Source organism: Bos indicus x Bos taurus, chromosome 6 (genome assembly GCF_003369695.1).
Source record: "Bos indicus x Bos taurus breed Angus x Brahman F1 hybrid chromosome 6, Bos_hybrid_MaternalHap_v2.0, whole genome shotgun sequence".
Taxonomy (NCBI): Eukaryota; Metazoa; Chordata; class Mammalia; order Artiodactyla; family Bovidae; genus Bos; species Bos indicus x Bos taurus.
In genome coordinates this window covers 89883775-89909290 of record NC_040081.1, presented here as the reverse complement: position 1 = coordinate 89909290, position 25516 = coordinate 89883775, and the positions used below count along the sequence as shown (strand labels likewise).

The 25516-nt window shown below is 38.2% G+C and overlaps 2 protein-coding genes across 4 annotated transcripts in view; one reads left to right on the top strand and one right to left on the bottom strand.

Moving 5' to 3' along the window:
- The window catches only part of THAP6 (THAP domain containing 6), a 27645-nt gene extending 17325 nt beyond the window's left edge, over window positions 1–10320 (bottom strand). For 2 of the 3 annotated variants that reach the window (XM_027544760.1, XM_027544758.1), the window contains exons 1-2: window positions 10233–10320; window positions 9225–9327 (exon numbers count right to left, since the gene is read on the bottom strand). In XM_027544760.1, coding sequence (XP_027400561.1) covers window positions 9225–9304 — 80 coding nt within the window. In that variant the 5' untranslated portion in view covers window positions 9305–9327; window positions 10233–10320. Of the gene's footprint in view, window positions 1–9224; window positions 9328–9773; window positions 9987–10232 lie in introns of those variants that run through there. The other variant, XM_027544759.1, reaches the window with a different exon arrangement.
- RCHY1 (ring finger and CHY zinc finger domain containing 1) lies at window positions 10074–25516 on the top strand. Its single transcript, XM_027544757.1, has 9 exons — window positions 10074–10557; window positions 12080–12199; window positions 12668–12783; window positions 19080–19158; window positions 21097–21141; window positions 21251–21309; window positions 21401–21427; window positions 22357–22477; window positions 24858–25516. The coding sequence occupies exons 1-9, from the start codon at window positions 10468–10470 to the stop codon at window positions 24984–24986; spliced, it is 786 nt and encodes a 261-aa protein (XP_027400558.1). The 5' UTR covers window positions 10074–10467; the 3' UTR covers window positions 24987–25516.

Here is a 25516-nt window from a genome sequence, read left to right as displayed (position 1 = left end):
TGTTTACAGTCTCCCAGCCTCGAGGGGCACGAGAAGCTTAAGATATTCAAATAGGTTAGAGCCTCTCAGAGAGTTAGAAACTGTCAGAATAAAAACTAGTAAAAGATTTCATTGATGAGCCAATGCTTGTTGCCAAGTTTTCACATCCCCTGTATTGTATCCTTGAATATGTATTAATTAATAGTTGGTATGTAGAAAAAATAAGTAGTGGCCTTGGTGTTAGTAACTTTAGACCCTTAAGGTAATAAATTCTTTCCTTTGTTGTAAACCCATTACACATCCACCCTATAGGAATGCAATTTTATCTAACACCTTCGGAAGATGGCGCCAAACCTTAAAATAATTACTCTTAGAGAAAATAAGTCTTTGTCAAGAGTCATAAAATGTTAATAGGCCTTCTGGCCAGAAGATGATGTAAATCACCTAAACCATTTGTATACGATAAATTTGCAGGAAAGAAACACTGGTTTTTGATAAGGATCAGAGACTGCTGACTTTGCATCCCCTATTATCCTCTATGTGTAACTTAGGGTATAAAAACCCCTGTTGGAAATAAAGCTACGGGCCTTGCTCACCAAAGCTTGGTCTCCCCATGTCATTTTCTCCTCAATTTCCAGCTGAGTCTCCATCTGGAGCGCGGAGGTCCTCTGCGACCATTTATTTGCCTGGGCTTCTAAGACCCACTCGAGAAGGTGTCTAAGGTGGGGCACCTTCCGCTATTCGAGAGGGTGCCTGCGGCCTCCGTGGTCAGAGCTAACCTGGTGTCACGGGTTATACTGATTTTCTGCGTAAACCAAGCTACTCAGCTTTTTTTCTCCACTGAATTTTCCTACTGAGCTATCCTCATTCTATTACTCTTTATATCTTTGATAAATAAATAAATAAATAGGTCGCCGAAGCCATCTCTCCTTCGAATACCCTGGATCAGCCGGGGCTGGACCCCGGCACCGAGGGAACCGCCTTGGAAATGACAGTGCAACAGATTAAAATCCTGTAGTTAGTACCGACTACATAGGAAGGGGCCTAGATCTTGAGAAATAAAAGCTGGACCAAGGAACTATCCAAAAATGAACTGACCCCACACTGCCCACAACACCACCAGAGAAAGTCCTAGATATATTTTTACTATTTTTACTATCATTCTTTTTTCTTTTTAACTTAAAAAAAATTTTAAGTCCTCTATTACTCCTTTAATTTTCATTTTTATAACCTACTATTAGTTTTTTAAAAAAAGACTTTTTTTAAAGCAAACCATATATATATTTTTTTAAAATAATTTTTGTGACTTTTATTTTTTTTTCCTTCTTCTTTTCTTTAATATTGTATTTTTGAAAATCCAACCTCTACTCTAGAATTTTAATCTTTGCTTTTTGGTATTTGTTATCAATTTTGTACCTTTAAGAACCCAATCTTCAGTACCCATTTTTACTTGGGAGTGAGATTACTGGCTTGACTGCTCTCTCCCCCTTTGGACTCTCCTTTTTCTCTACCAGGTCGCCTCTGTCTCTTCCCTCCCCCTTCTCTGTTCTACCCAACTCTCAGAATCTCTGTGTGTTCCAGAAGGTGGAAAACACTTAAGGAACTGATCACTGGCTGGATCTGTCTCTCTCCTTTTCATTCCCCCCTTTTATCCTCCTGGCCACCTCTGTCTCCTTCCTCCCTCTTCTTTTCTCTGTGTAACTCCATGAATATCTCTGAGTGGTCCAGACTGTGGAGCGCACATAAGGAAGTGATTACTGGCTAGCTTGCTCTCTCCTCTTTTGATTCCACCTCATCACATTTGGGTCACCTCTAACTCCCTCCTTCTTCTCCATGTAACTCTGTGAACCTCTCTGGGTGTCCCTCACTGTGGAGAAACTTTTCATCTTTAACCTAGATGTTTTATCAATGGTGCTGTATAGAAGTCTTGAGCCTACTGTAAAAATAAGACTAAAAACCAGAAGCAGGAGGCTTAAGTCCAAATCCTGAGAACATCAGAGAACTCCTGACTCCAGCGAACATTAATCAATAGGAGCTCATCAAATGCCTCCATACCTACACTGAAACCAAGCACCACCCAAGGGCCAACAAGTTCCAGAGCAAATTCTCCAGCAACACAGGAACACAGCCCTGAGCTTCAATATACAGGCTGCCCAAAGTTACTCCAAAACCACTGACATCTCATAACTCATTACTAGACACTTCATTGCACTCCGGAGAGAATTCCAGCTCCACCCACCAGAACACTGACACAAACTTCCCTAACCAAGAAACCTTGACAAGCCACCAGTACAACCTCACCCACAGCGAGGAAACTCCATAATAAAGAGAACTCCACAAACTGCCAGAATACAGAAAGGCCACCCCAAACTCAGCAATATAAACAAGATGAAGAGACAGAGGAATACCCAGCAGGTAAAGGAACAGGATAAATGCCCACCAAACCAAACCAAAGAGGAAGAGATAGGGAATCTACCTGATAAAGAATTCTGAATAATGATAGTGAAAATGATCCAAAATCTTGAAATAAAAATGGAATCACAGATAAACAGCCTGGAGACAAGGATTGAGAAAATGCAAGAAAGGTTTAACAAGGACCTAGAAGAAATAAAAAAGAGTCAATATATAATGAATAATGCAATAAATGAGGTAAAAAACACTCTGGAGGCAACAAATAGTAGAATAACGGAGGCAGAAGATAGGATTAGTGAAGTAGAAGATAGAATGGTAGAAATAAATGAATCAGAGAGGAAAAAAGAAAAACGAATTAAAAGAAATGAGGACAATCTCAGAGACCTCCAGGACAATATTAAACACTCCAACATTCAAATCATAGGAATACCAGAAGAAGACAAGAAGAAAGACCATGAGAAAATACTTGAGGAGATAATAGTTGAGAACTTCTCTAAAATGGGGAAGGAAATAATCACCCAAGTCCAAGAAACCCAGAGAGTCCCAAACAGGATAAACCCAAGGCGAAACACCCCAAGACACATATTAATCAAATTAACAAAGATCAAACACAAAGAACAAATATTAAAAGCAGCAAGGGAAAAACAACAAATAACACACAAGGGGATTCCCATAAAGATAACAGCTTATCTTTCAATAGAAACTCTTCAGGCCAGGAGGGAATGGCAAAACATACGTAAAGTGATGAAAGAAAATAACCTACAGCCCAGATTACTGTTTCCAGCAAGGATCTCATTCAAATATGAAGGAGAAATCAAAATTTTTACAGACAAGCAAAAGCTGAGAGAATTCAGCACCACCAAACCAGCTCTCCAACAAATTCTAAAGGATATTCTTTAGACAGGAGACACAAAAACGGTGTATAAACTCGAACCCAAAACAATAAAATAAATGGCAACGGGATCATACTTATCAATAATTACCTTAAACGTAAATGGGTTGAATGCCCCAACCAAAAGACAAAGACTGGCTGAATGGATACAAAAACAAGACCCCTATATATGTTGTCTACATGAGACCCACCTCAAAACAGGGTACACATACAGACTGAAAGTGAAGGGCTGGAAAAAGATATTCCATGCAAATAGAGATCAAAAGAAAGCAGGAGTAGCAATACTCATATCAGATAAAATAGACTTTAAAACAAAGGCTGTGAAAAGAGACAAAGAAGGACACTATATAATGATCAAAGGATCAATCCAAGAAGAAGATATAAGAATTATAAATATATATGCACCCAATATAGGAGCAACACAATATGTAAGACAAATGCTAACAAGTATGAAAGGGGAAATTAACAATAACACAATAATAGTGGGAGACTTTAATATCCCACTCACACCTATGGATACATCAACTAAACAGAAAATTAACAAAGAAACACAAACTTTAACTGATACAATAGACCAGTTAGACCTAATTGATATCTATAGGACATTTCACTCCAAAACAATGAATTTCACCTTTTTCTCAAGTGCACACGGAACCTTTTCCAGGATAGATCACATCCTGGGCCATAAATCTAACCTTGGTAAATTCAAAAAAATTGAAATCATTCCAAGCATCTTTTCTGACCACAATGCAGTAAGATTAGATCTCAATTACAGAAGAAAAACTATTAAAAATTCCAACATATGGAGGCTGAACAACAAGCTGCTGAATAACCAACAAATCTCAGAAGAAATCAAAAAAGAAATCAAAATATGCATAGAAACGAATGAAAATTAAAACACAACAACCCAAAACCTATGGGACACTGTAAAAGCAGTGCTAAGGGGAAAGTTCATAGCAATACAGGCATACCTCAAGAAACAAGAAAAAAGTCCAATAAATAATCTAACTCTACACCTAAAGCAACTAGAAAAGGAAGAAATGAAGAACCCCAGGGTGAGTAGAAAGAAAGAAATCTTAAAAATTAGGGCAGAAATAAATGCAAAAGAAACAAAGGAGACCATAGCAAAAATCAACAAAGCTAAAAGCTGGTTCTTTGAAAGGATAAATAAAATTGACAAACCATTAGTCAGACTCATTAAGAAACAAAGGGAGAAAACCAAATCAATAAAATTAGAAATGAAAATGGGAGAGATCACAACAGACAACACACAAATACAAAGGATCATAAGAGACTACTATCAGCAATTATATGCCAGTAAAATGGACAACGTGGAAGAAATGGACAAATTCTTAGAAAAGTACAACTTTCCAAAACTGAACCAGGAAGAAATAGAAAATCTTAACAGACCCATCACAAGCACGGAAATTGAAACTGTAATCAGAAATCTTCCAGCAAACAAAAGCCCAGGTCCAGACGGCTTCACAGCTGAATTCTACCAAAAATTTAGAGAAGAGCTAACACCTATCCTACTCAAACTCTTCCAGAAAATTGCAGAGGAAGGTCAACTTCCAAACTCATTCTATGAGGCCACCATCACCCTAATACCAAAACCTGACAAAGATGCCACAAAAAAAGAAAACTACAGGCCAATATCACTGATGAACATAGATGCAAAAATTCTTAACAAAATTCTAGCAGTCAGAATCCAACAACACATTAAAAAGATCATACACCATGACCAAGTGGGCTTTATCCCAGGGATGCAAGGATTCTTCAATATCTGCAAATCAATCAATGTAATATACCACATTAACAAATTGAAAAATAAAAGCCATGTGATTATCTCAATAGATGCAGAGAAAGCCTTTGACAAAATTCAACATCCATTTATGATAAGAACACTCCATAAAGCAGGAATAGAAGGAACATACCTCAACATAATAATAGATATATATGACAAACCCACAGCAAACATTATCCTCAATGGTGAAAAATTGAAAGCATTTCCCCTAAAGTCAGGAACAAGGCAAGGGTGCCCACTTTCACCACTACTATTCAACATAGTTTTGGAAGTTTTGGCCACAGAAGTAAGAGCAGAAAAAGAAATAAAAGGAATCCAGATTGGAAAAGAAGAAGTAAAACTCTCACTGTTTGCAGATGACATGATCCTCTACAATAGAAAACCCTAAAGACTCCACCAGAAAATTACTAGAGCTAATCAATGAATATAGTAATGTTGCAGGATACAAAATTAACACACAGAAATCCCTTGCATTCCTATACACTAATAATGAGAAAACAGAAAGAGAAATTAAGGAAACAATCCCACTCACCATTGCAACAAAAAGAATAAAATACTTAGGAATATATCTACCTAAAGAAACTAAAGACCTATATATAGAAAACTATAAAACACTGATGAAAGAAATCAAAGAGGACACTAATAGATGAAGAAATATACCATGTTCATGGATCGGAAGAATCAATATAGTGAAAATGAGTATACTACTCAAAGCAATCTATAGATTCAATGCAATCCCTATCAAGCTACCAACGGTATTTTTCACAGAGCTAGAACAAATAATTTCACAACTTGTATGGAAATACAAAAAACCTCGAACAGCCAAAGCAATCTTGAGAAAGAAGAATGGAACTGGAGGAATCAACCTGCCTGACTTCAGGCTCTACTACAAAGCCACAGTCATCAAGAGAGTATGGTACTAGAACAAAGACAGAAATATAGATCAATGGAACAAAATAGAAAGCCCAGAGATAAACCCATGCACCTATGGACACCTTATCTTTGACAAAGGAGACAATAATATACAATGGAGAAAAGACAATCTCTTTAACAAGTGGTGCTGGGAAAACTGGTCAACCACTTCAGTATAAAAGAATGAAACTAGAAGACTTTCTAACAGCATACACAAAAATAAACTCAAAATGGATTAAAGATCTAAACGTCAGACCAGAAACTATAAAACTCCTAAAGGAGAACATAGGCAAAACACTCTTGACATAAATCACAGCAGGATCCTCTATGACCCACCTCCCAGAATATTGGAAATAAAAGCAAAAATAAATAAATGGGATCTAATTTAAATTAAAAGCTTCTGCACAACAAAAGAAACTATAAGCAAGGTGAAAAGACAGCCTTCAGAATGGGAGAAAATAATAGCAAATGAAGCAACTGACAAACAACTAATCTCAAAAATATACAAGCAACTCCTGCAGCTCAATTCCAGAAAAATAAACGACCCAATCAAAAAATGGGCCAAAGAACTAAACAGACATTTCTCCAAAGAAGACATACAGATGGCTAACAAACACATGAAAAGATGCTCAACATCACTCATTATCAGAGAAATGCAAATCAAAACCACAATGAGGTACCATTTCACGCCAGTCAGAATGGCTGCGATCCAAAAGTCTACAAGCAATAAATGCTGGAGAGGATGTGAAGAAAAGGGAATCCTCTTACACCGCTGGTGGGAATGCAAACTAGTACAGCCACTATGGAGAACAGTGTGGAGATTTCTTATAAAACTGGAAATAGAACCACCATACGACCCAGCAATCCCACTGCTGGGCATACACACCAAGGAAACCAGAATTGAAAGAGACACGTGTACCCAAATGTTCATCGCAGCACTGTTTATAATGGCCAGGACATGGTAGCAACCTAGATATCCATCAGCAGATGAATGGGTAAGAAAGCTGTTGTACATATACACAATGGAGTATTACTCAGCCATTAAAAAGAATACATTTGAATCAGTTCTAATGAGGTGGTTGAAACTGGAGCCTATTATACAGAGTGAAGTAAGCCAGAAAGAAAAACACCAATACAGTATACTAACACATATATATGGAATTTAGAAAGATGGTAATGATAACCCTGTATGTGACACAGCAAAAGAGCCACAGATGTATAGTACAGTCTTTTGGACTCTGTGGGAGAGGGCGAGGGTGGGATAATTTGGGAGAATGGCATTGAAACATGTATAATATCATAAAAGAAACGAATCGCCAGTCCAGGTTCGATGCAGGATACAGGATGCTTGGGGCTGGTGCACTGGGATGACCCAGAGGGATGGTATGGGAAGGGAGGTGGGAGGGGGGTTCAGGATTGGGAACACGTGTACATCCGTGGTGGATTCATGTTGATGTATGGCAAAACCAATACCATATTGTAAAGTAACTAGCCTCTAATTAAAATAAATACATTTAAATTTAAAAAAAAAAATAAAAAAATAAATACAATGTCTATATGCAAAAAAAAAAAAGGCAGAGGAACCAGATATCAAATTGCCAACATCCGATGGATCATGGAAAAAGCAAGGGAGTTCAGAAAAACATCTATTTCTGCTTTATTGATTATGCCAAAGCCTTTGACTGTGTGGATCACAATAAACTGTAGAAGATTCTGAAAGAGATGGGAATACCAGACCACCTGACCTGGCTCTTGAGAAACCTATATGCAGGTCAGGAAGCAACAGTTAGAACTGGACATGGAACAACAGACTGGTTCCAAATAGGAAAAGGAGTACATCAAGGTTGTATATTGTCACCCTGTTTATTTAACTTACATGCAGAGTACATCATGAGAAATGCTGGGCTGGAAGAAGCACAAGCTGGAATCAAGATTGCCGGGAGAAATATCAATAACCTCAGATATGCAGATGACACCACCCTTATGGCAGAAAGTGAAGAGGAACTAAAAAGCCTCTTGATGAAAGATGAAAGAGGAGAGTGAAAAAGTTGGCTTAAAGCTCAACATTCAGAAAACAAAGATCATGGCATCTGGTCCCATCACTTCATGGGAAATAGATGGGGAAACAGTGTCAGACTTTATTTTTTTGGGCTCCAAAATCACTGCAGATGGTGATTTCAGCCATGAAATTAAAAGATGCTTACTTCTTGAAAGGAAAGTTATGACCAATCTAGATAGCATATTGAAAAGCAGAGACATTACTTTGCCAACAAAGGTCCGTCTAGTCAAGGTTTTTCCAGAGGTCATGTATGGATGTAAGAGTTGGACTGTGAAGAAAGCTGAGCACCTAAGAATCGATGCTTTTGAACTGTGGTGTTGGAGAAGACTCTTGAGAGTCCCTTGGACTGCAAGGAGATCCAACCAGTCCATTCTGAAGGAGATCAGTCCTGGGTGTTCATTGGAAGGACTGATGCTAAAGCTGAAACTCCAATACTTTGGCCATCTCATGCGAAGAGTTGACTCATTGGAAAAGACTCTGATGCTGGGAGGGATCGGTGGCAAGTAGGAGAAGGGGACTACAGAGGATGAGATGGCTGGATGGCGTCACTGACTCGATGCACATGAGTTTGAGTAAACTCCGGGAGCTGGGGGAGGCCTGGTGTGCTGCGGTTCATGGGGTCGCAGAGAGTCGGACATGACTCAGCGACTGAACTGAACTGAAGTGATTTATCTGCAGTACAGCTAAACTTGGTCTGAAGTTGTAATTTATACCCTTTTCTCTGTAACATAAGCTTGATCTATTTTTAAACATCAACATAAACATAAGCCTGATTTATTTTTAAAGGACAGAATATATCTGGCAGAGATTCTTGATTTGGATTGTAAACTACATGTAAACAACACAATTTCTTTGAAGGTATGTTAAAATGCAAAATAGTAATATTAGCAAAAAGGTTTGATGATATTTTTGTTAATCTGTGATACCTTTGCAGGTATCTTAAGCTTCTGAACTAATTATAAAAATGTAAAATTATTATTGTCACTTCAAATTCAATTAAAAAGGTTATTAAAAAAGAAGTTGAGACCTAAAGTTCAAAATCAAAGATCTAGGGGGTATAGCTCAGGGGTAAAGCAAGTGGCTGCAAAATGAAGATTTAAGTAGACCTGTCTTTTGCTTCTTTTAACAGTCAAAAAGTACTTGGCTTAACTACAGCAGACTCTTACACGTGAAATGTCAGTCCTTTTAACTTGGAATTTGGTAAACAGCGAGAGGCACATCCAACGGCCGAGCAACATTTCACCATGGTTTCAGCAACTCACACGAGAACTGAAAGAAAATTAAGGGGGCAAGCGTCAGTAACCTCAAAGCTAAGGCGTACATATTTACCTTTCCCAGTACGTTCCACGTAACATTACATGAGGTTAGAAAGCCAAAGGCAAATATTTTCTTTCAAAACCCGCAGCTCTGCTCATAAAATTTTCTAGGGGTTTGACTCTTTAACAAGGCAGGTCATATTCAGCTAAGCCTTATGTCAGTTTCAGGGGGGGTGGGTACATTTCCCTCCCACTACTTCTTACAGGCATGTGTTCCCTCTGTCACCAGATCCTGGCACACTGATGCCTCCTAGATTGCTCATTTTGAGCTCTCAGCTCAAGCGTTTCTTCCTCAGGGAAACCTTCCTTGACACCCGATTAAGTCAGATTCCCTCTAGTACTAGCTCTCTTGGAACACACACTTCCCCTTCCTAGCACTTCTTCAAGCTGTAAACCTACATTTATTTCAGGGTGTCTGTGGACTCTCTTTCTCCTTCACCAGTATGAGTTCCCAGAACCGTTTTTGGTCACTTTCGTTCCCATGGCGTAGCTGGTGACTGGCACATAGTAAATGTTAATATACTACTGAATGAATGATGAGGAAGTAATGAAGAAAGGGACAAAAAGGCATTAGGGTCGCTGACGAGCGCCTGGCTACTCGGTCGTCGCCGCGCGCGCGCTAGGATTCGCTCCCAGCCCGGAGGCCAGGCAAGAGCTCCGCCCCTTTCTCGAGGCTACGGCAGCTGCCGGGAGAGGGAGGGGTCGCCCTGTCACAGGAGTCGCCGCGGCCGGAGAGCGGCCCTTCCAGGGGCCACCGGACGTCTCCGCGCCGCTGGGGTCCTCCTCGCCCCGATCCGCGCCCAGGCTGTGGGCGGGTAGCAATGGGGGAAAAAGGGGAGACAACCTAAGAATTATTACCGTTAGCGGTGAAGGAAGCGACTAACGACGACAACGGAGACTGCGCCTCCTTTCGCTTCCGCCCCGTGGTCCCGGGCGCCGGAAATCCGGCTGCCCCGGGTCACGTGCCCTGCCGCCATCTTGGCTCCGGAGGCTGCTGCCGCCGGGACGGGGTGGGCTAGAGCGGCGCTGCTTCTCTGAGCGTAGCTTTTGGCCTGGGGGAAGGGGTCGTGGAGTTTGAGGGGAGGTGGAGGCGATGGCTTTCTCGGCGCTGGAAGATGGCGCCCGCGGGCAAGCCCAAAGGCGGCGGGGCTGCGAGCATTACGACAGGGGATGTCTCTTGAAGGTGACGATTTCACTGGGTTCTTAAGAGCTTCCGCCGGGCTGGGTAGGAGTGGGCCGGGAGGTGAAGCTTGGGCTTAAGTTTGTTGTAGGGCTAAGCTATTGTCAGGATAACTTTACCTGTGACTGGCTTCTTGCCGTAAAGAGCGTGTTTTGTCAAGGCGAGCACTGGCCCCACCTTTGTGTTGTAGTTTGCAAGCGAAGTTCTTGCTTGGCAAAAACCTGGCCTTGCCTATCAGGGGGTTCATTTATTTAGTCTTTTGGTGCTGGAAGTAGACAGAGGTAGCCCCGGGCCTGTGCTGGCTTTTCCCAGGATCACTTTCAGGTGTGTGATGAAATAATAGAAGGCGGGTAAGCGAGTGGAGATTCGGAATACACTTTCATCTCAAATAAGTTTTATAGCTTGCCAGCTTCATTTTAGCGTGAGTAGGCCTAAGTCTGCCAGGCAGAAAACGTAAGCGGAAGGAATGAACTATGTTATGGTAGTCATGACATAGGAAGTCTTCAGGAATGAGTGAATCTTAAAGTTCACAGTGTACTGGAAAGTATAATATAAGGTTAGCTTACTGGCCTAGAGACTTTTTGAGGTACTAGTTAGGGTAAAGCTAAGTTGCTGTAACAAAAAGACCCAGTAGTAATGTGAGTTAAAGAATAAAAAGTTTATTTCTCCTCACCTCACAATTCAAGGTGAATGAATGATCTAGATTGGTAATGAGGCTGTTTTAATGACCAGTCCTTGGACAAATTTTCTCTGTTGTGTTGTTAACCATGTTTTAGGGCATATAGTCATCAACTGGGTTGCTGCCCAGGTTTCATCTGGTGGAAAGGGAGAAGGGAGCATGGGGGAAGAGGCATGTCTAGCTTCTTAATAAACAGGCCCAGGAGAGGCACTGATTTTATTCTGTGCGTATTCTGTTGCTAAGAACTTAAAGTCATTTGACCAGAAGTAACAGCAAGGAAACAGTAGTGTAGCTGGGCAATCATGTGTCCAGGAAGAAGGAGAGAGTCCGCTTTCTTGCCTTGGACAACTGGCAGTCTTTGCCAATCTTGAAAACAAGGACTGTCTTTTACGTTTATTGTGTTCTCCAAACTTTAAGACACAGAGTTGATGTGTGGTAAACTTAAGTGGACTAAAATATAATCATTATAGTATTTAATGCTTCAGTGTTAAAGTTGGTAAAGGAATTTGTCTGAAATGTCTTAAGTAGAAATTGCCTGCCTGCTACTTAATGCTGAGAATGAGTTTAGGGTATTGTGGGATTAACTTTTAAGTTTAGGGACAGCCATCTTTCATAATTCTTGTTTTGAACTGCAGGGTTGTGTTCAACTTGATAGAGACCCAGATGTTGATGGGAAAACAGTGAAATGTTATGTGTAGTTATCAGTTTACCAAATGATCCATTGGTTGTAATCTTTGACCTTGTTCCAGGAGGAGGAGAAGGAAAGAAATTTCTTTTTGCATTTTTTCAAACTTGCCTTGTCTTGCTTCTTATACCTTTTTTTTTTCCCCCTCTCCTGGGGATTAGGCACCTTGCTGTGACAAGCTTTATACTTGCCGATTGTGTCATGATAACAATGAAGATCATCAGCTAGATCGCTTTAAAGTAAAGGAAGTGCAGTGCATAAACTGTGAAAAAATTCAGCATGTAAGATTTTATTACATATTTCTATTTTTTTTTTTAAACTTGTACTAAGGTGGTTTTGAAAATTTAATCAGGAGTATTGCAATAGCTCTTAAAGTATGCAGTGTCTTGGGTTTAAATGTAGGAAAACATGTAAAGCTCCGTGGTCGCCAGTTTAACAGACAGAGAGGTGTGAGCCATGCAATGGGAGGGAGAGGAGGAATAAATAGAGGAAATATTAATTAAATGTTCTGTAAACTATAATAACTGTGAATAAGATTGTCAGATCTGTTTTAGTGTAATGACTGTCGAGTTTAAAAACATTTTTGTATTTAAGTTGGTGTGCTTATCTCAACGTTCTTTATTAATAAAATGTATTTCAGTGTCAAAAAAAAAACCCACATGTACATGAAGAAAAAATCTGGACATTTAAATTAGTAATTCAAAATGTTTTGGTAAATTGTATATTTTTAGTTCCTTTTTGTTTTTTAGGCACAACAGACTTGTGAGGAATGTAGCACATTGTTTGGAGAATATTATTGCAGTGTATGCCATCTGTTTGACAAAGACAAGAAACAGTATCATTGTGAAAACTGTGGAATTTGTAGGTACTGTATGTAAAAAAATTCTTTTTAAATTATTTCTAATATATCTTAGCAATAATAGTTTTTAAAATCACCTTATTGGAATATAATTATGTCAGGGAATGGCTACTACCCACACCAGTATTCTTGCCTGAAGAATTCCATGGACAGAGGGCTTTCAGAATTTACATCTTATGGGATGCATCAATTTTAAATGTTCAGTTCAGTAGCTTTTGACAAATATATCTACTATGTTACTATCATCACAAATCAAGGTTAAAAAAAAAATTTCCATTGCCCTAAAAGTTTCTTCATGCCTTCATCATTTAACTAGCCCATCAACAATTGTGTGGCTATTTAAATTTTAAATTTGGGGTAGAAATTATGCTTTTATATGAAGTGGCTTGTAGGAAGCTAAGGTAGAAAATTAGGGTAGATTTTTCCTTTTTGAAAATTAGTTTAAAAAATTATCAAAAGTTTTGATAAAATCAGTATAGGCTTAAGAATTGGATGATACAGGAAAGTAGAAAGAATGAAAATAAAGTAGTCTTCGGTCCAGCCTGCACTGACAAGCTATTGTTGACATGTTGGTATATAGGAATTTTTTTCTTTCTAAAAATCCTAAAGTGTTCCGTCCAGAAGCATATATGTAACAAATGTATGTTTTAAAGTATACTAATACATCAAACCACTGTTTTTAAGAATTAGAATGGTACCAGTGTTGGAGCTCCAAGTGTCCTATGTGAGTCCTTTTCCTTGTTTCTATTGTAGAATTTTAAATCACTTTCCATTTCTATGTAGTGTTTTGTTTTTTGGCTGTGCCTTGTGAGATCTTAGCTCCTTGACCAGGGATTGAACCCGTGCCCCTTGTGTTGGAAGCCTGGAGTCTTAACCACTGCATCACCAGGGAGGTCCCTAAAGGTGTTTTTAAGGAAGGATAACAAATATACCAAAAGATGTGACAATCATAAGCAAACCCCCTTTTCTAGTTTTTATGTCTAGAAATTTGACTTGGGTCTTTTTTTAATTTTTTACATCTGTATTAACTCTTTGAACATGTGAAATGTAGTAATAATAATTGGTTTCATGTTCTTCTCTGCTAATTCTAACCTCTGTGTCAGTTTGGATTGATTTTGATTGTTCAATTATTTTTTTAGTTGGTTTTCCTGCCTTTGGGTGACTGGTCATTGTTGGATACCAGACATTGTGATTTTTACCTTATTGGGAACTTTTCATATTCCTGCAAATCTTCTTGAGCTTTATTTTGGGATATAGTTAAGTTACTTTGAACAGTTTGGTACTTCTGGGACTTGCTTTTATAACTTGTTAGATGAATCTGGAGGTGTGCTTATTCCAGGAGTAATTATTCCTCACCACTGAGGCAATACCTTCCTGAGTACTCAGCCCATTACCCCATGAATTCTAAGGTTTTCCCGTCTGGCCAAAGGGAGCAAACACTGATACCGTATCTGACTGCTGAACACTGTTCCTTCTAGTTCTCTTGAATGGTTCTCTCTCTGGCCTTGGGGGGTTTCTTCACATGCATGAGCTGATGTGTATCCTGCTAAATACTTGAGGGGCTCCCCTGTGCAGCTCTGTCCTCTCTGATACTCTATCCTGTGAGCTACACCAATCTTGAGTTCCTTGGACTCTCAGCTCATCTTTTCGATCAGCAAATCTTTCTGGCTCTGCTTTTGTTCCTCCAACTTGTCCTACTGCCTGAAAGTGCTCTAGGCAATAAACTAGGGCAGTTTTAGGGCTCACTCAATTTGTTTCCTGTATCTTGCAGGTCACTGTCTTCCATTGCTTGATGTTCAGTGAAACTTGTTTCATATATTTTGTTTGGGTTGTGTGGTAGTAGTTTTAGGTAAGAGGGTAGATCCAGTCTCTTGTCTATTATTCTGTCTTGGGCAGTAGTGGAAGTCTCCTGCAGGGTTTTACCTGTGGAATTGGACAGACTGATTGTAAATTTCATCTGAAAAAGAAAATATACAGAGATGAGCAGATTTTGAAAAGGAAGAACAACAAGGGGATTGCCTTCCCACATAACCAAAACATGACAAAGTGAGAGTAATTTAAATGGTATATTCTTTGTATGCTGCTGCTAAGTCGCTTCAGTCATATCTGACTCTGTGCGACCCCAGAGATGGCAGCCCACCAGGCTCCCCCGTCCATGGGATTCTCTAGGCAAGAACACTGGAGTGGGTTGCCATTTCCTTCTCCAGTGCATGAAAGTGAAAAGTGAAAGTGAAGTCGTTCAGTCATATCCAACTCTTAGCGACCCCATGGACTGCAGCCTACCAGGCTCCTCCGTCCATGGGATTTTCCAGACAAGAGTACTGGAGTGGGGTGTCATTGCCTTCTCCGTATTCTTTGTATAGGAATAGACAAATAAATAAAGGGAAAAATTGTGTGTGTGTGCGTGCGTGTGCGCACGCACACATTCACATATTTAACGTACGAATTTATAGCAAAAATGGCATTTCAGATCAGGAGAACAGGTACTAAGATAACTGATAATCCATTCGGGAAACAAAAAATTGATTACTAAAATTCTATGTATTCATTAGAATATGGTTTTAGCATGTTGTAACAGAAATGCTAAATAACAGCTGGCTCAAAATAGACATTTATGTTTCTCAGGGAAAAGTCTGAACCATGTATTTAAACAGAAGCCCAGGTTTCTCTTATTTTTGCCCTGCTATCTATAAGATACTTCCTTGTCTACACAATTTAAAAGAACTCATATTCTTGTCAGTGGAAAGGGGGAAATAGGTGAAGGGAAGGTACGCCCTTTTCTCCGAGGGGCACAAAACAGAATTTTCATTTGTCTCTTCTGTTCACACTTCCAGAGAAGTTGGGAAGTAATTTTTATTCAGTACAGCCCTGTGCCCAGCTAATATTGTGCAGGAAGAGGATAAGAGAAAGTTGGGGACAACTAGCAGTCTCACCTTTACATAGTCTCACATAGTAGATTTCAAATGGATGAAATAAAAATATAATCATATCATATCAAATCAAATCATAAGCCATAGTATTAGAAGTATATAGGAGAGTATGTATATGACCAATGGGTTTCAAAAGTTTTTTCAAAATAAGAGGCATACCCTGAAGAAACCAAAATTGAAAAAGATATATGTATCCCGTTGTTCATTGCAGCACTATTTACAATAGCTAGAACATGGGAGCAACCTAGATGTTCATCGACAGATGCATGGATAAGGAAGTTGTGGTACATATGCACAATGGAATATTACTCAGCCATAAAAGGAACGCATTTCAATCCTAATGAGGTGGATGAACCTAGAACCTATTACACAGAGTGAAGTGAGTCAGAAAGAGAAAGATAAATACCATATTCTAATGCATATACATAGAATCTAGAAAAATGGTAATGAACAATTTATTTACAGGGCAACAGTGGAGAAACAGACAGAGAGAGTAGACTTATGGACATGGGGAAAGGGGAGGAGAGGGTGAGATGTATGGAAAGAATAACATGAAAACTTAATTACCATATGTAAAATAGATAGCCAATGGGAATTTGCTATATGGCAAAGGAAACTCAAATAGGGGCTCTGTATCAACCTAGAGTGGTGGGATGGGGAAGGAAATGGGATGGAGGTTCAAAAGGGAAGGGACATATGTATACCTATGGCTGATTCAGGTTGAGGTTTGACAGAAAGCAGCAAAATTCTATAAAGCAATTATCCTTCAAAAAAATAAAAAGATTAATAATAAAAAAGAGACGCATAAGCCATAAATTGAAATATCATGTCTTTTTATTACCTAGGAATTGAATGTATGATAAAAGATATAAAAAATATAGTTGACATACCAAAAAAGTAATTTTAATGTATACAACTGAAAAAGATTAATATCCAGGATGTATAAAAGTGTTGCTCTCAGTTGTGTCTGACTCTCTGTGACCCCATGGACTGTAGCCCACCAGGCTCCTGTGTCCATGGGATTCTCCAGGCAAGAATACTGGAGTGGGTTGCCATGCCCTCCTCTAGGGGATTTTCCTGACCCAGGGATCAAACCCAGGTCTCCTGCATGGATTCTTTACCATCTGAGCCACCAGGGAAGCCAGGATATGTAAAGAACTCCTTTAATTAGGTTCCTCAGAACACTAAAAGTAGAAGTACCTTATGATGCCGTGTGTAGTTCCATTCTCGGGGTGCTATTTGTGTGTGTGCACTTGCGTGCTCAGTCTTGTTCGACTCTTTGCAGCCCCATGGATTCTAGCCTGCCAGGCTTCTCTGTCCATGGGATTTTCCAGGCAGGATGGGTTGCCATTTCCTTTTCCAGGGGATCTTCCTGACCCAGGGATTGAACCCGAGTCTCTTGTGTCTCCTGCATTGGCAGGCAGATTCTTAACTCCTGCGCCACCTGGGACGCCCCCACTCTTGCGTACATATCCAAAAAAAGTGAAAACACTAATTCAAAAAGGTACATTTGCTCAAGAGTTTATAATAGCATCATTTACAGTAGCCAATATATGGAAGCGACGCAAGTGTTCACCAGCAGATAAAGGAGATGTGTACACACACATACTGTCTTCTCTCTCACACACACTCTGGAATATTGCTCAGCATAGTGAAGAATGAAATTCTGCCATTTGCAGTATTGTGGGTGGACCTAAAGAGTATTAATGAAGGAAGTCACAGAGCCAAATGCTGTATATTATCACTTACACGTGGGATCTTTTAAAAAAAATAGTAAATATATATAACAAAACAGAAACAGACTTAGTTATAGAAAACAAACTAGTGGATACTAGTGGAGAGAGAAGCAGAGAGGGCAAGATATAGAGGTAAGGGAAGCTGCAAGAATATATTGTGCTTCCCAGGTGGTGGTGGTGGTGCTGCTGCTGCTGCTGCTGCTAAGTCGCTTCCGTCGTGTCTGACTCTGTGCAGCCCCATAGACGGCAGCCCACCAGGCTCCCCCGTCCCTGGGATTCTCCAGGCAAGAACACTGGAGTGGGTTGCCATTTCCTTCTCCAGTGCATGAAAGTAAAAAGTGAAAGTGGGTTGCTCAGTCGTGTCCGACTCTTAGCGACCCCATGGACTGCAGCCCACCAGGCTCCTCTCCATGGATTTTCCAGGCAAGAGTACTGGAGTGGGGTGCCATTGCCTTCTCCCCAGGTGGTGCTAAGTGGTAAATAGTCCGCTTGCCAGTGCAGGAGATGTGAGAGACGAGAGACGTGGGTTCGATCCCTGGGTGGGGACGATCCTCGGAGTAGGAAATGGCAACCCTCTCCAGTATTTTTGCCTGGAAAATCCCTTGGGCAGAGGAGCCTGGTGGGCTGTAGTCCACGGAGTCACAGAATCGGACAGGACTGACTATAGTGAAGTTGTGCTTCCGGGTGGTGCAGCACAGGGAAACAGCCATTTTGCAGTAATTTTAAATGGAGTATAATGTATAAAAATACTAATCACTATGCTACATACTTGAAACTGATATAATATTGTAAATCAAGTATATATTTGAGTTAAAGAGCTTCTTTAAAATTATAAAAGACAAATGCCCTATTAAGAAGAATGAACTGAGCACGTGAACAGACAAGCCACAAGAGAAGTCCAGGTAGCTCATAAAGAGTAAAATATACTCTGTGTATCATTTGAGAAATTCAAATTAAAAGTGATGTTTTTATTTGTCATATAGGTAACCAGTATTGGCTAGGGTGTGGGAACATGGTGCTGTTACACACTGGGGTAGTATAAATTAGTACTGTCTTTGGAGGTCAGTTTGGCAGTATCAGAACTGATGATGCACTGCCCTGTGACCCTACAGTTCCACTTCTAGGAATTTTGTGAAAAATCCTCAATATGTAGTTGACTGATGTCTGTAAGAGTTATTTATTGTGTCATCTCAGTAGCTAAAGATAGTAAGTTTTATCAGTAAAAGAATATTAAAAAATTAAGATATATCCATATTATCTAATATTATGTAACTTTGAAGAAGAATAAAGTGGTTCTGTATGTTCTTACATAGAATAGTCTTCAAGGAATACTGTTAAGAAGAAGTTGCAAAGCAGGATAGATAGAAAGAATCCATTTGTGTAAAAAATAAAACTCAAAGTGTGTGTCTGTATGTGTGTGTGTATGCAGTTTTATAGAAGAAAAAAATACTCAGAAAGAAAGATACCGTTCTGTTTGTAGGGCTTACATTTGGGGAATGATGTTGGGGAAGTAGGGATTCACCTCATATTCTTCAGTGTGGTTTGGACTTTGTTTATAGTGAATCTGAACTTATATATAATGAGTAAATATGTAATAAAAACATATATAATCTTTTGTTTTCACATTATTTTTTAGGATTGGTCCAAAGGAAGATTTTTTCCACTGTTTGAAATGTAACTTATGCCTTGCAATGAATCTCCAAGGGAAGCACAAGGTATGTACTTCAGTTTGTATGATTTAAAAAGTATTATTTTTGAAAACAGCTAAAATCCTAATTTGTTTAAAAGCATGGTAACTTTCAGATGTTACTGAGTATAGTCATGTTGCTTTTTATTTTTAAGCAGTATTAAGTAAATGTTTTAAAGTATACACCTTAGAATATCTGATCTACAGTTCCCTTTTCTTCTCTATAGGGTGTAAGAATACTTAACATCAGTTACTATAACGTAGACAGCCTCTAAATTAGCCTGTGGATTCTTATCATTGGAACTGGTTTTGAGAATAGCTTTTAAAATGTATGGTACAGGAGAAATAGCAGTGTAACCTTTTGTTAATATAGCATTCCTAGATAATTGAGTATTCCTTTTCAATAAAAATATTTTTAACTTGGATGTAGAAATTTTATATCATGGTCCTAGGCCTTTTAAAAATTATTTTTCATTATTTAGGAGAAAATCTAATAAGCTATCGCTTATAGTACCGATTCTATCCAAGAATTGAGAGAATGGAGAATCTGATGAGGGTGTTTTTAAAAGATACTAGATAATGAAAAAGTGGAAGTTAGTCACACAGTTGTGTCCTACTCTTTGCATTCCTATGGACTGTTAGCCTGCCCAGCTCTGTCTGTGGGATTTCCCAGGCAAGAATACTGGAGTGGGTTGCCATTTCCTTCTCCAGGGGATCTTCTGACCCAGGAATTGAACCTTGGTCTCCTGCATTGCAGGCACATTCTTAACCAACTGAGCCACGAGGGAAGCCCTACTAGATAATAGCTAGCCTAAAATACTGAGGTAGTAAAAGAAACTGAGGTGAATAATGAAAACAGAGACTATAGTGACAAGTATAAAGGAGAGAATGGGGGCTGAATGAAGATGACTCCTAAGGATTTTAGTCCTGGCTTTAAGTACTTTATTAATAGATTTTGGAGATGATATAAGATTGGATTTGGTTTTACAGACTTGAGTTTAGGCTGACTAACTATGCTGTGTTGCCTTTAGATATGCTATGTTGTCTTTAGAAAACCATATACTCAGTTTCTCTTGTGGTATTTTTGTTTTGTTTCTCGGTTATTTTTTATTGTCTATGTTAGTAAGTGGTGGTATCATCTACTCAGGTGTTGGCTAAAAAACCTGGGTATCATTTGTGGCTTGATGCTTTCTCTTACCTCTTCACACCTAATCAGACTTTGTCTTGTCAAGTTAAGAACTCAGGCTCAATGGGCAGCCTGTTGGAGCACACATATATTTCTATTTCTTGATAGCATGTAATTTGGGGAGTTAATTAGCTTCTCTAGATCTCAAAGGGACTTCCCAGGTTTTGCAGTGGTAAAGAACCCGCCTGCCAGTGCTGGAGATGTGGGTTCAATCCCTGGGTCAGGAAGATCCCTTGGAGAAGGAAATGGCAACCTACTCCAGTATTCTTGCCTGGAAAATTTTATAGACAGAGGAGCCTGGTGGGCCATAAGTCCATGGGGTCACAAAGCCTTGGACATGACCAAGCACACTTGAATGCATGCACAGGCCTCAAATACCTCATCTGTAAAATGGGATAAATAATTGTATGTGTTTCAGTGTTGTGGGAATTAATTGAGATAATACAGGTAATGAACTTGACATATGGCATGTAGTAAAATCTCTTTAATATGAACTATTACTATTTCTTTATCTGTAAAATGAAGATAATTTGAATAATTAAGATGTATTAGACAATTTCATTGTTTCAGGTAATGTGCAAAGCCTGAAATAGTTGTGAGAGTTAACTGTTCAGTTCTTGTCTGACATATAAGAGACATATTAATGTTCATTATTACATTTAATTGGTATTGTTAGTATTGTTGGTATTGTTTCCTTTGTTAGTTTTTATTATTAATGCTGTGTTTATATAATTAACATCTAGTTAAGCTTTTGGTAATTTTAATTTTGCTTTTAAACAGTGTATTGAAAATGTTTCCCGGCAGAATTGTCCAATATGTTTGGAGGTGAGCTTAAAATATTTTTTGCTTTGGAAATATCCCCTTTTGAATTTAAAATACTCAGGATTTATATTGTATTCATGTAATTAACCACCAACTTTATTTGCTTTCACAGGACATTCACACATCTCGTATTGCTGCTCAAGTCTTGCCATGTGGACATCTTCTACATAGGTAAAGTAACTTTGTTTTTTTCCCTCAAAAATGTTTGGAAATGGTGGAGATACTTTTTGCTTTATTAAAATAATGTTTTATTTTCTTTCAGAACATGTTATGAAGATATGTTGAAAGAGTGAGTGTTTGATGGGATTATAAAAAATTGTTACTGTAAGATGTCTGTTTTTGTTTTTTTTTTTTTTTTGCAGGTGAGTAGGGAAGGAAATGGGCAAACCTCCCAGTTACTTGTACCATATTTGGATATGGTGGATATTTCCTTTGAGTTGGGTAGGGTAGATGAGTACTGTTAAATTGGGCAAAGCATGTTGGGAGAGAAACACTGGACTTTGCCTTTATCCTCATGTTTCTGTTATGCCATACCTCATTTGCAGTTTGAGACACATACCTTTCATTCTCTGGCTACTAATTGGGGAGCTTGGTCTCTGCCTGAGACAGTCATAGCGTTGTAAAAACAAACATGCTGAGACATGTTGCTCAAAATTATTAGCTGTTGTATTAGCCCACTATGATGAGGTGCAAAAAAATCCAAAACTCATACTAAGATTTATCTAATGCTAATTTTGTTGTGGGGAAAGGATGCTAAAGTGAGATGCAGATAGTTAGAAAAGGGGAAATTGTGTAAGTATATTTTGGTCCTGCAAACTGATGAGCAGAAATTTTAAGAGCCAGATAAAAGGGAACATTTTCAGAATTTTTAGAAAGAAAACATGACCTGAATAGTTTTTAAGGAATACAATCTCTTCTTTGCTTGAATATATTAAGAAATCGAGGCTGTTTAGCTAAAAAGCAGTTTAATTGGTTTTTAAAATATATTGCATATATTCTACAAAGAATACTAAGAAATTCCTCTCCATTTTATAGAACTGAGGAAAAAGAAGTAGGTTTAAAAAATACCCTATGATACAAGATTTAATTGAAAAGGTTTGTGAGATGGTCTTGAAGTATAGAATAATGCTTGTATTAGATGGTTTATGTACCAGTTAGCCTGAGTTGATACACTCTCCATTTAATACTTGGAAAATAACTCTTTTATATCTCTCCTAGAGGCTACAGATGTCCATTGTGTATGCGCTCTGCTTTAGATATGAGTAGGTCCTGGAGACAACGGGATGATGAGGTAGCACAGACTCCTATGCCCTCAGAATATCAGAACATGACTGTGGATGTGAGTAGAATCAATGCCTAAAAAGACTTTTCAGGTTCCTTGTTGATGTTCATGTTTATTTTTGCCCTTTTGCTCAAATCTGTCTAAAAAGTACTATTTCAGCATAGATGTCACTGTGATGATTAATGGGAGGGACCAAATAATCTTTAAATTTTAGTTATTCTGAACTCAGAGGAAAAAAGAAAATCTAAGAATATCTTCGTGTAATACTTGCCAACACTAGATGGCAGGCAAAAACTTCGTTCTAAATTATTTACTTATTACTTAACGGAGTGAATTGATAATAACTGAGTAGAGGTGCATTATTGGTCTGCTATTTTATTTTGATTATGTTTTAATTATTTTAAATTTTATTTAAGGCTAACATGTTTACTTTTTTTTTGAAGATTGCTTTTTTGTTTTTTAATGTTTGCTTTTTATTCAAGACTTTTTAATTTGGTCTTAGCCTGCAGTCTAAAATGTAAGAAGTATTTCTGTCCTTTAGTCTTGTGGAGAATGATCATCTTTTCTCCATTAATTGAGACGTGCTGCTGTCTAGTCTCAATATATGCTGTCTAGCATATTCATTTACAGAACAGAATTGAAAAGTAGATAGCTTTCTGGTGCTTTAATGATTTTTGGACATAAAAATTTTCAAAAATCTTCAGTTCAGATATTTCTACATAAAAAGATAAAAACCCCTTAACAAAGCCAAATAAAAATCACTTTCTGTGTAATTTACACTGTAGCATTTCATAATTTGTGTGGATAATTGTTAGGTCGATGAAAGATCATTTTTGTAATACTGATAGTTGCGTTATGTTTTACTAGAGGCTATAGCCTGCTATATTCTGTTTAGATCATTGTTTAAAGTAACAACCTTATTGGGATATAATTCACATACTGTACAACTCGTCCATTGAAAATGGACTGACAGTTCAGTGCTTTTTAGTGTATTCTTGGAGATACAACCACCATCAATTTTAAAATATTTTCTCCACGCCAAAAGGAAACTGTAACCACTAGCAGTCATTCTTTAACCCTCTAAATCTCCGCAGTGAGTACCTTCTCCATTTAGATCATATTCTTAATTAATTTTCAGGAGGACTTCCTGGCGATCCAGTGGTTAAGACTTTGCCTTCCAGTGCAGGGGGTCACGAAGAGTCAGACACGACTAATCGACTTCACTTTCTCTTTTCCTTTCATGCATTGGAGAAGGAAATGGCAACCCACTCCAGTACTCTCACCTGGAAAATCCCATGCATGGAGGAGCCTGGTGGGCTGCCGTCTGTGGGGTCTCACAGAACTGGACACTACTGAAGCGACTTAGCAGCAGCAGCAGCAGCAGCAAGGGGTGCAGGTTCAGTCCCTGGTTGAGGAACTAAGATCCCATATGCCTCGGGGCCAGAAAACGGAAACATAAACAACATTGTAACAGATTCAATAAAGGCTTTAAAAATGGTCCAAAGAAAAATCTTCAAAGGAAAAAAAAAAAGTTACTTTCAAAATTATAATTTAGAGAAAATTTGGATGTTTTCTACTTATTATGGTGTGGCTTTTCTAAAGTTAATACTTTCCTCACATAGTAATGTATTGATTGATTTTCATGTTAACACCCTTTTTTATTTTTCAAGATCTCAGTATGAGAAGAGACTAATTCCTAAGTGGCATCTTACTGTCATTTTAGGGTTGAACCAAAAGCTTTTCTTTTCTTTTGTTCAACTTTAGAAAGTACTCTTTTGAACTTTTAATTCATTCTTGAGGCATCTAAGACCAGGAACTTAATATATTAACAAGCAAAAATAGTATAAATATGTAAAAAATTGTTGACTAAGATAATTTTCTAAGTGTCAGTGAAAAATAATGAAATTGTGTGTTGTTTTGAATTATAAGTGTTGATTTGAGTATTCCTGTGTTAACTTTTGTATTAGTACTATTTATGCTGTTTGGGAACTTTTAAAATAAGACTTCTTAGTGCAAATCCACATTTTCATTTTCTAAATTTAGAGCTACCTTAATAGCCTCTTAGAACTTTCAGTGAACAAATAAAAGGTATTCTATTTATGGAAATATTTAGACTTAGATGTATATGTTTTCACATCTTCAGTATGGTTTTTTAAAATGATTTTTTGATGTGGACCAGTTTTAAGGTCTTTATTGTTGGTTACAGCATTGCTTCTGTTTTACGTTTTGGTTTTATTTGGCTGTGAGGCATGTGGGATCTTAGTTCCTTGACCAGAGATCTAACCTGCACCCCCTGCATCGGAAGGCGAAATCGTAACCACTGGACTGCCAGGAAGATACCTCTTCAGTATGATTTTTGAGGAATGATTTTGAACAGACAGTACCACTTTCTATCAATAAGGTTTAATTTACTTAATTTGAATTCATCTCTTTTCAGATTCTCTGCAATGATTGCAATGGAAGATCTACAGTTCAGTTCCATATATTAGGCATGAAGTGTAATATTTGTGAATCCTACAATACCGCTCAGGCTGGAAAATATAGAATTTCAATAGATCAGCAATGAACAGCCTATATTGCACTGGAAAAATCAGGATTTTCTGATAGAAAAAGGCTATCTTTTTGTCATGATGCGTCACAATCTATACATTAGAGTGACGTGTTTTGTATTAGTGTCACAGCATAAAAACATATTATAAGACTTAAGGATTCAGGGTCTCTTTATAGAATTATTATAGCTCTACATTGAACGAAAGGCACCATGCTTATGTTTTGATTGGAAATTTCTTTGGTGTCAGTTGTTTGGAAGTCAATGATGTTTGCCACTGAAATTCACATCCATAGACTTCTTATACTTCCTTGAACTTTGTTTTAAGTGACACTATGCATACAGAATTAATTTCGAGTTCTTGATAGAACTGTACTTAATTCTCAGTATTATCCTTGACTCTAAGGGCTGTGCTGTAATGAGGATATGTTCTATCTTACTGTTAAAATCTAATTACATATACTTGAGAATTTTTAAGACAGTCCTTCGGATCCTGTAATTGTGAATTTTGATGTAATAACTGCTAATAAAAATATATTGAAACAGTA

Excerpts from the sequence above, each read along its gene's own strand:
- RCHY1 (XM_027544757.1), top strand. The coding sequence starts at position 10,468 with ATGGCTTTCTCGGCGCTGGAAGATGGCGCCCGCGGGCAAGCCCAAAGG. Across the intron at positions 12,200-12,667 it reads ACTGTGAAAAAATTCAGCAT|GCACAACAGACTTGTGAGGA; the intron begins GTAAGATTTTAT and ends TTTGTTTTTTAG. Across the intron at positions 21,310-21,400 it reads TGTGGACATCTTCTACATAG|AACATGTTATGAAGATATGT; the intron begins GTAAAGTAACTT and ends ATTTTCTTTCAG.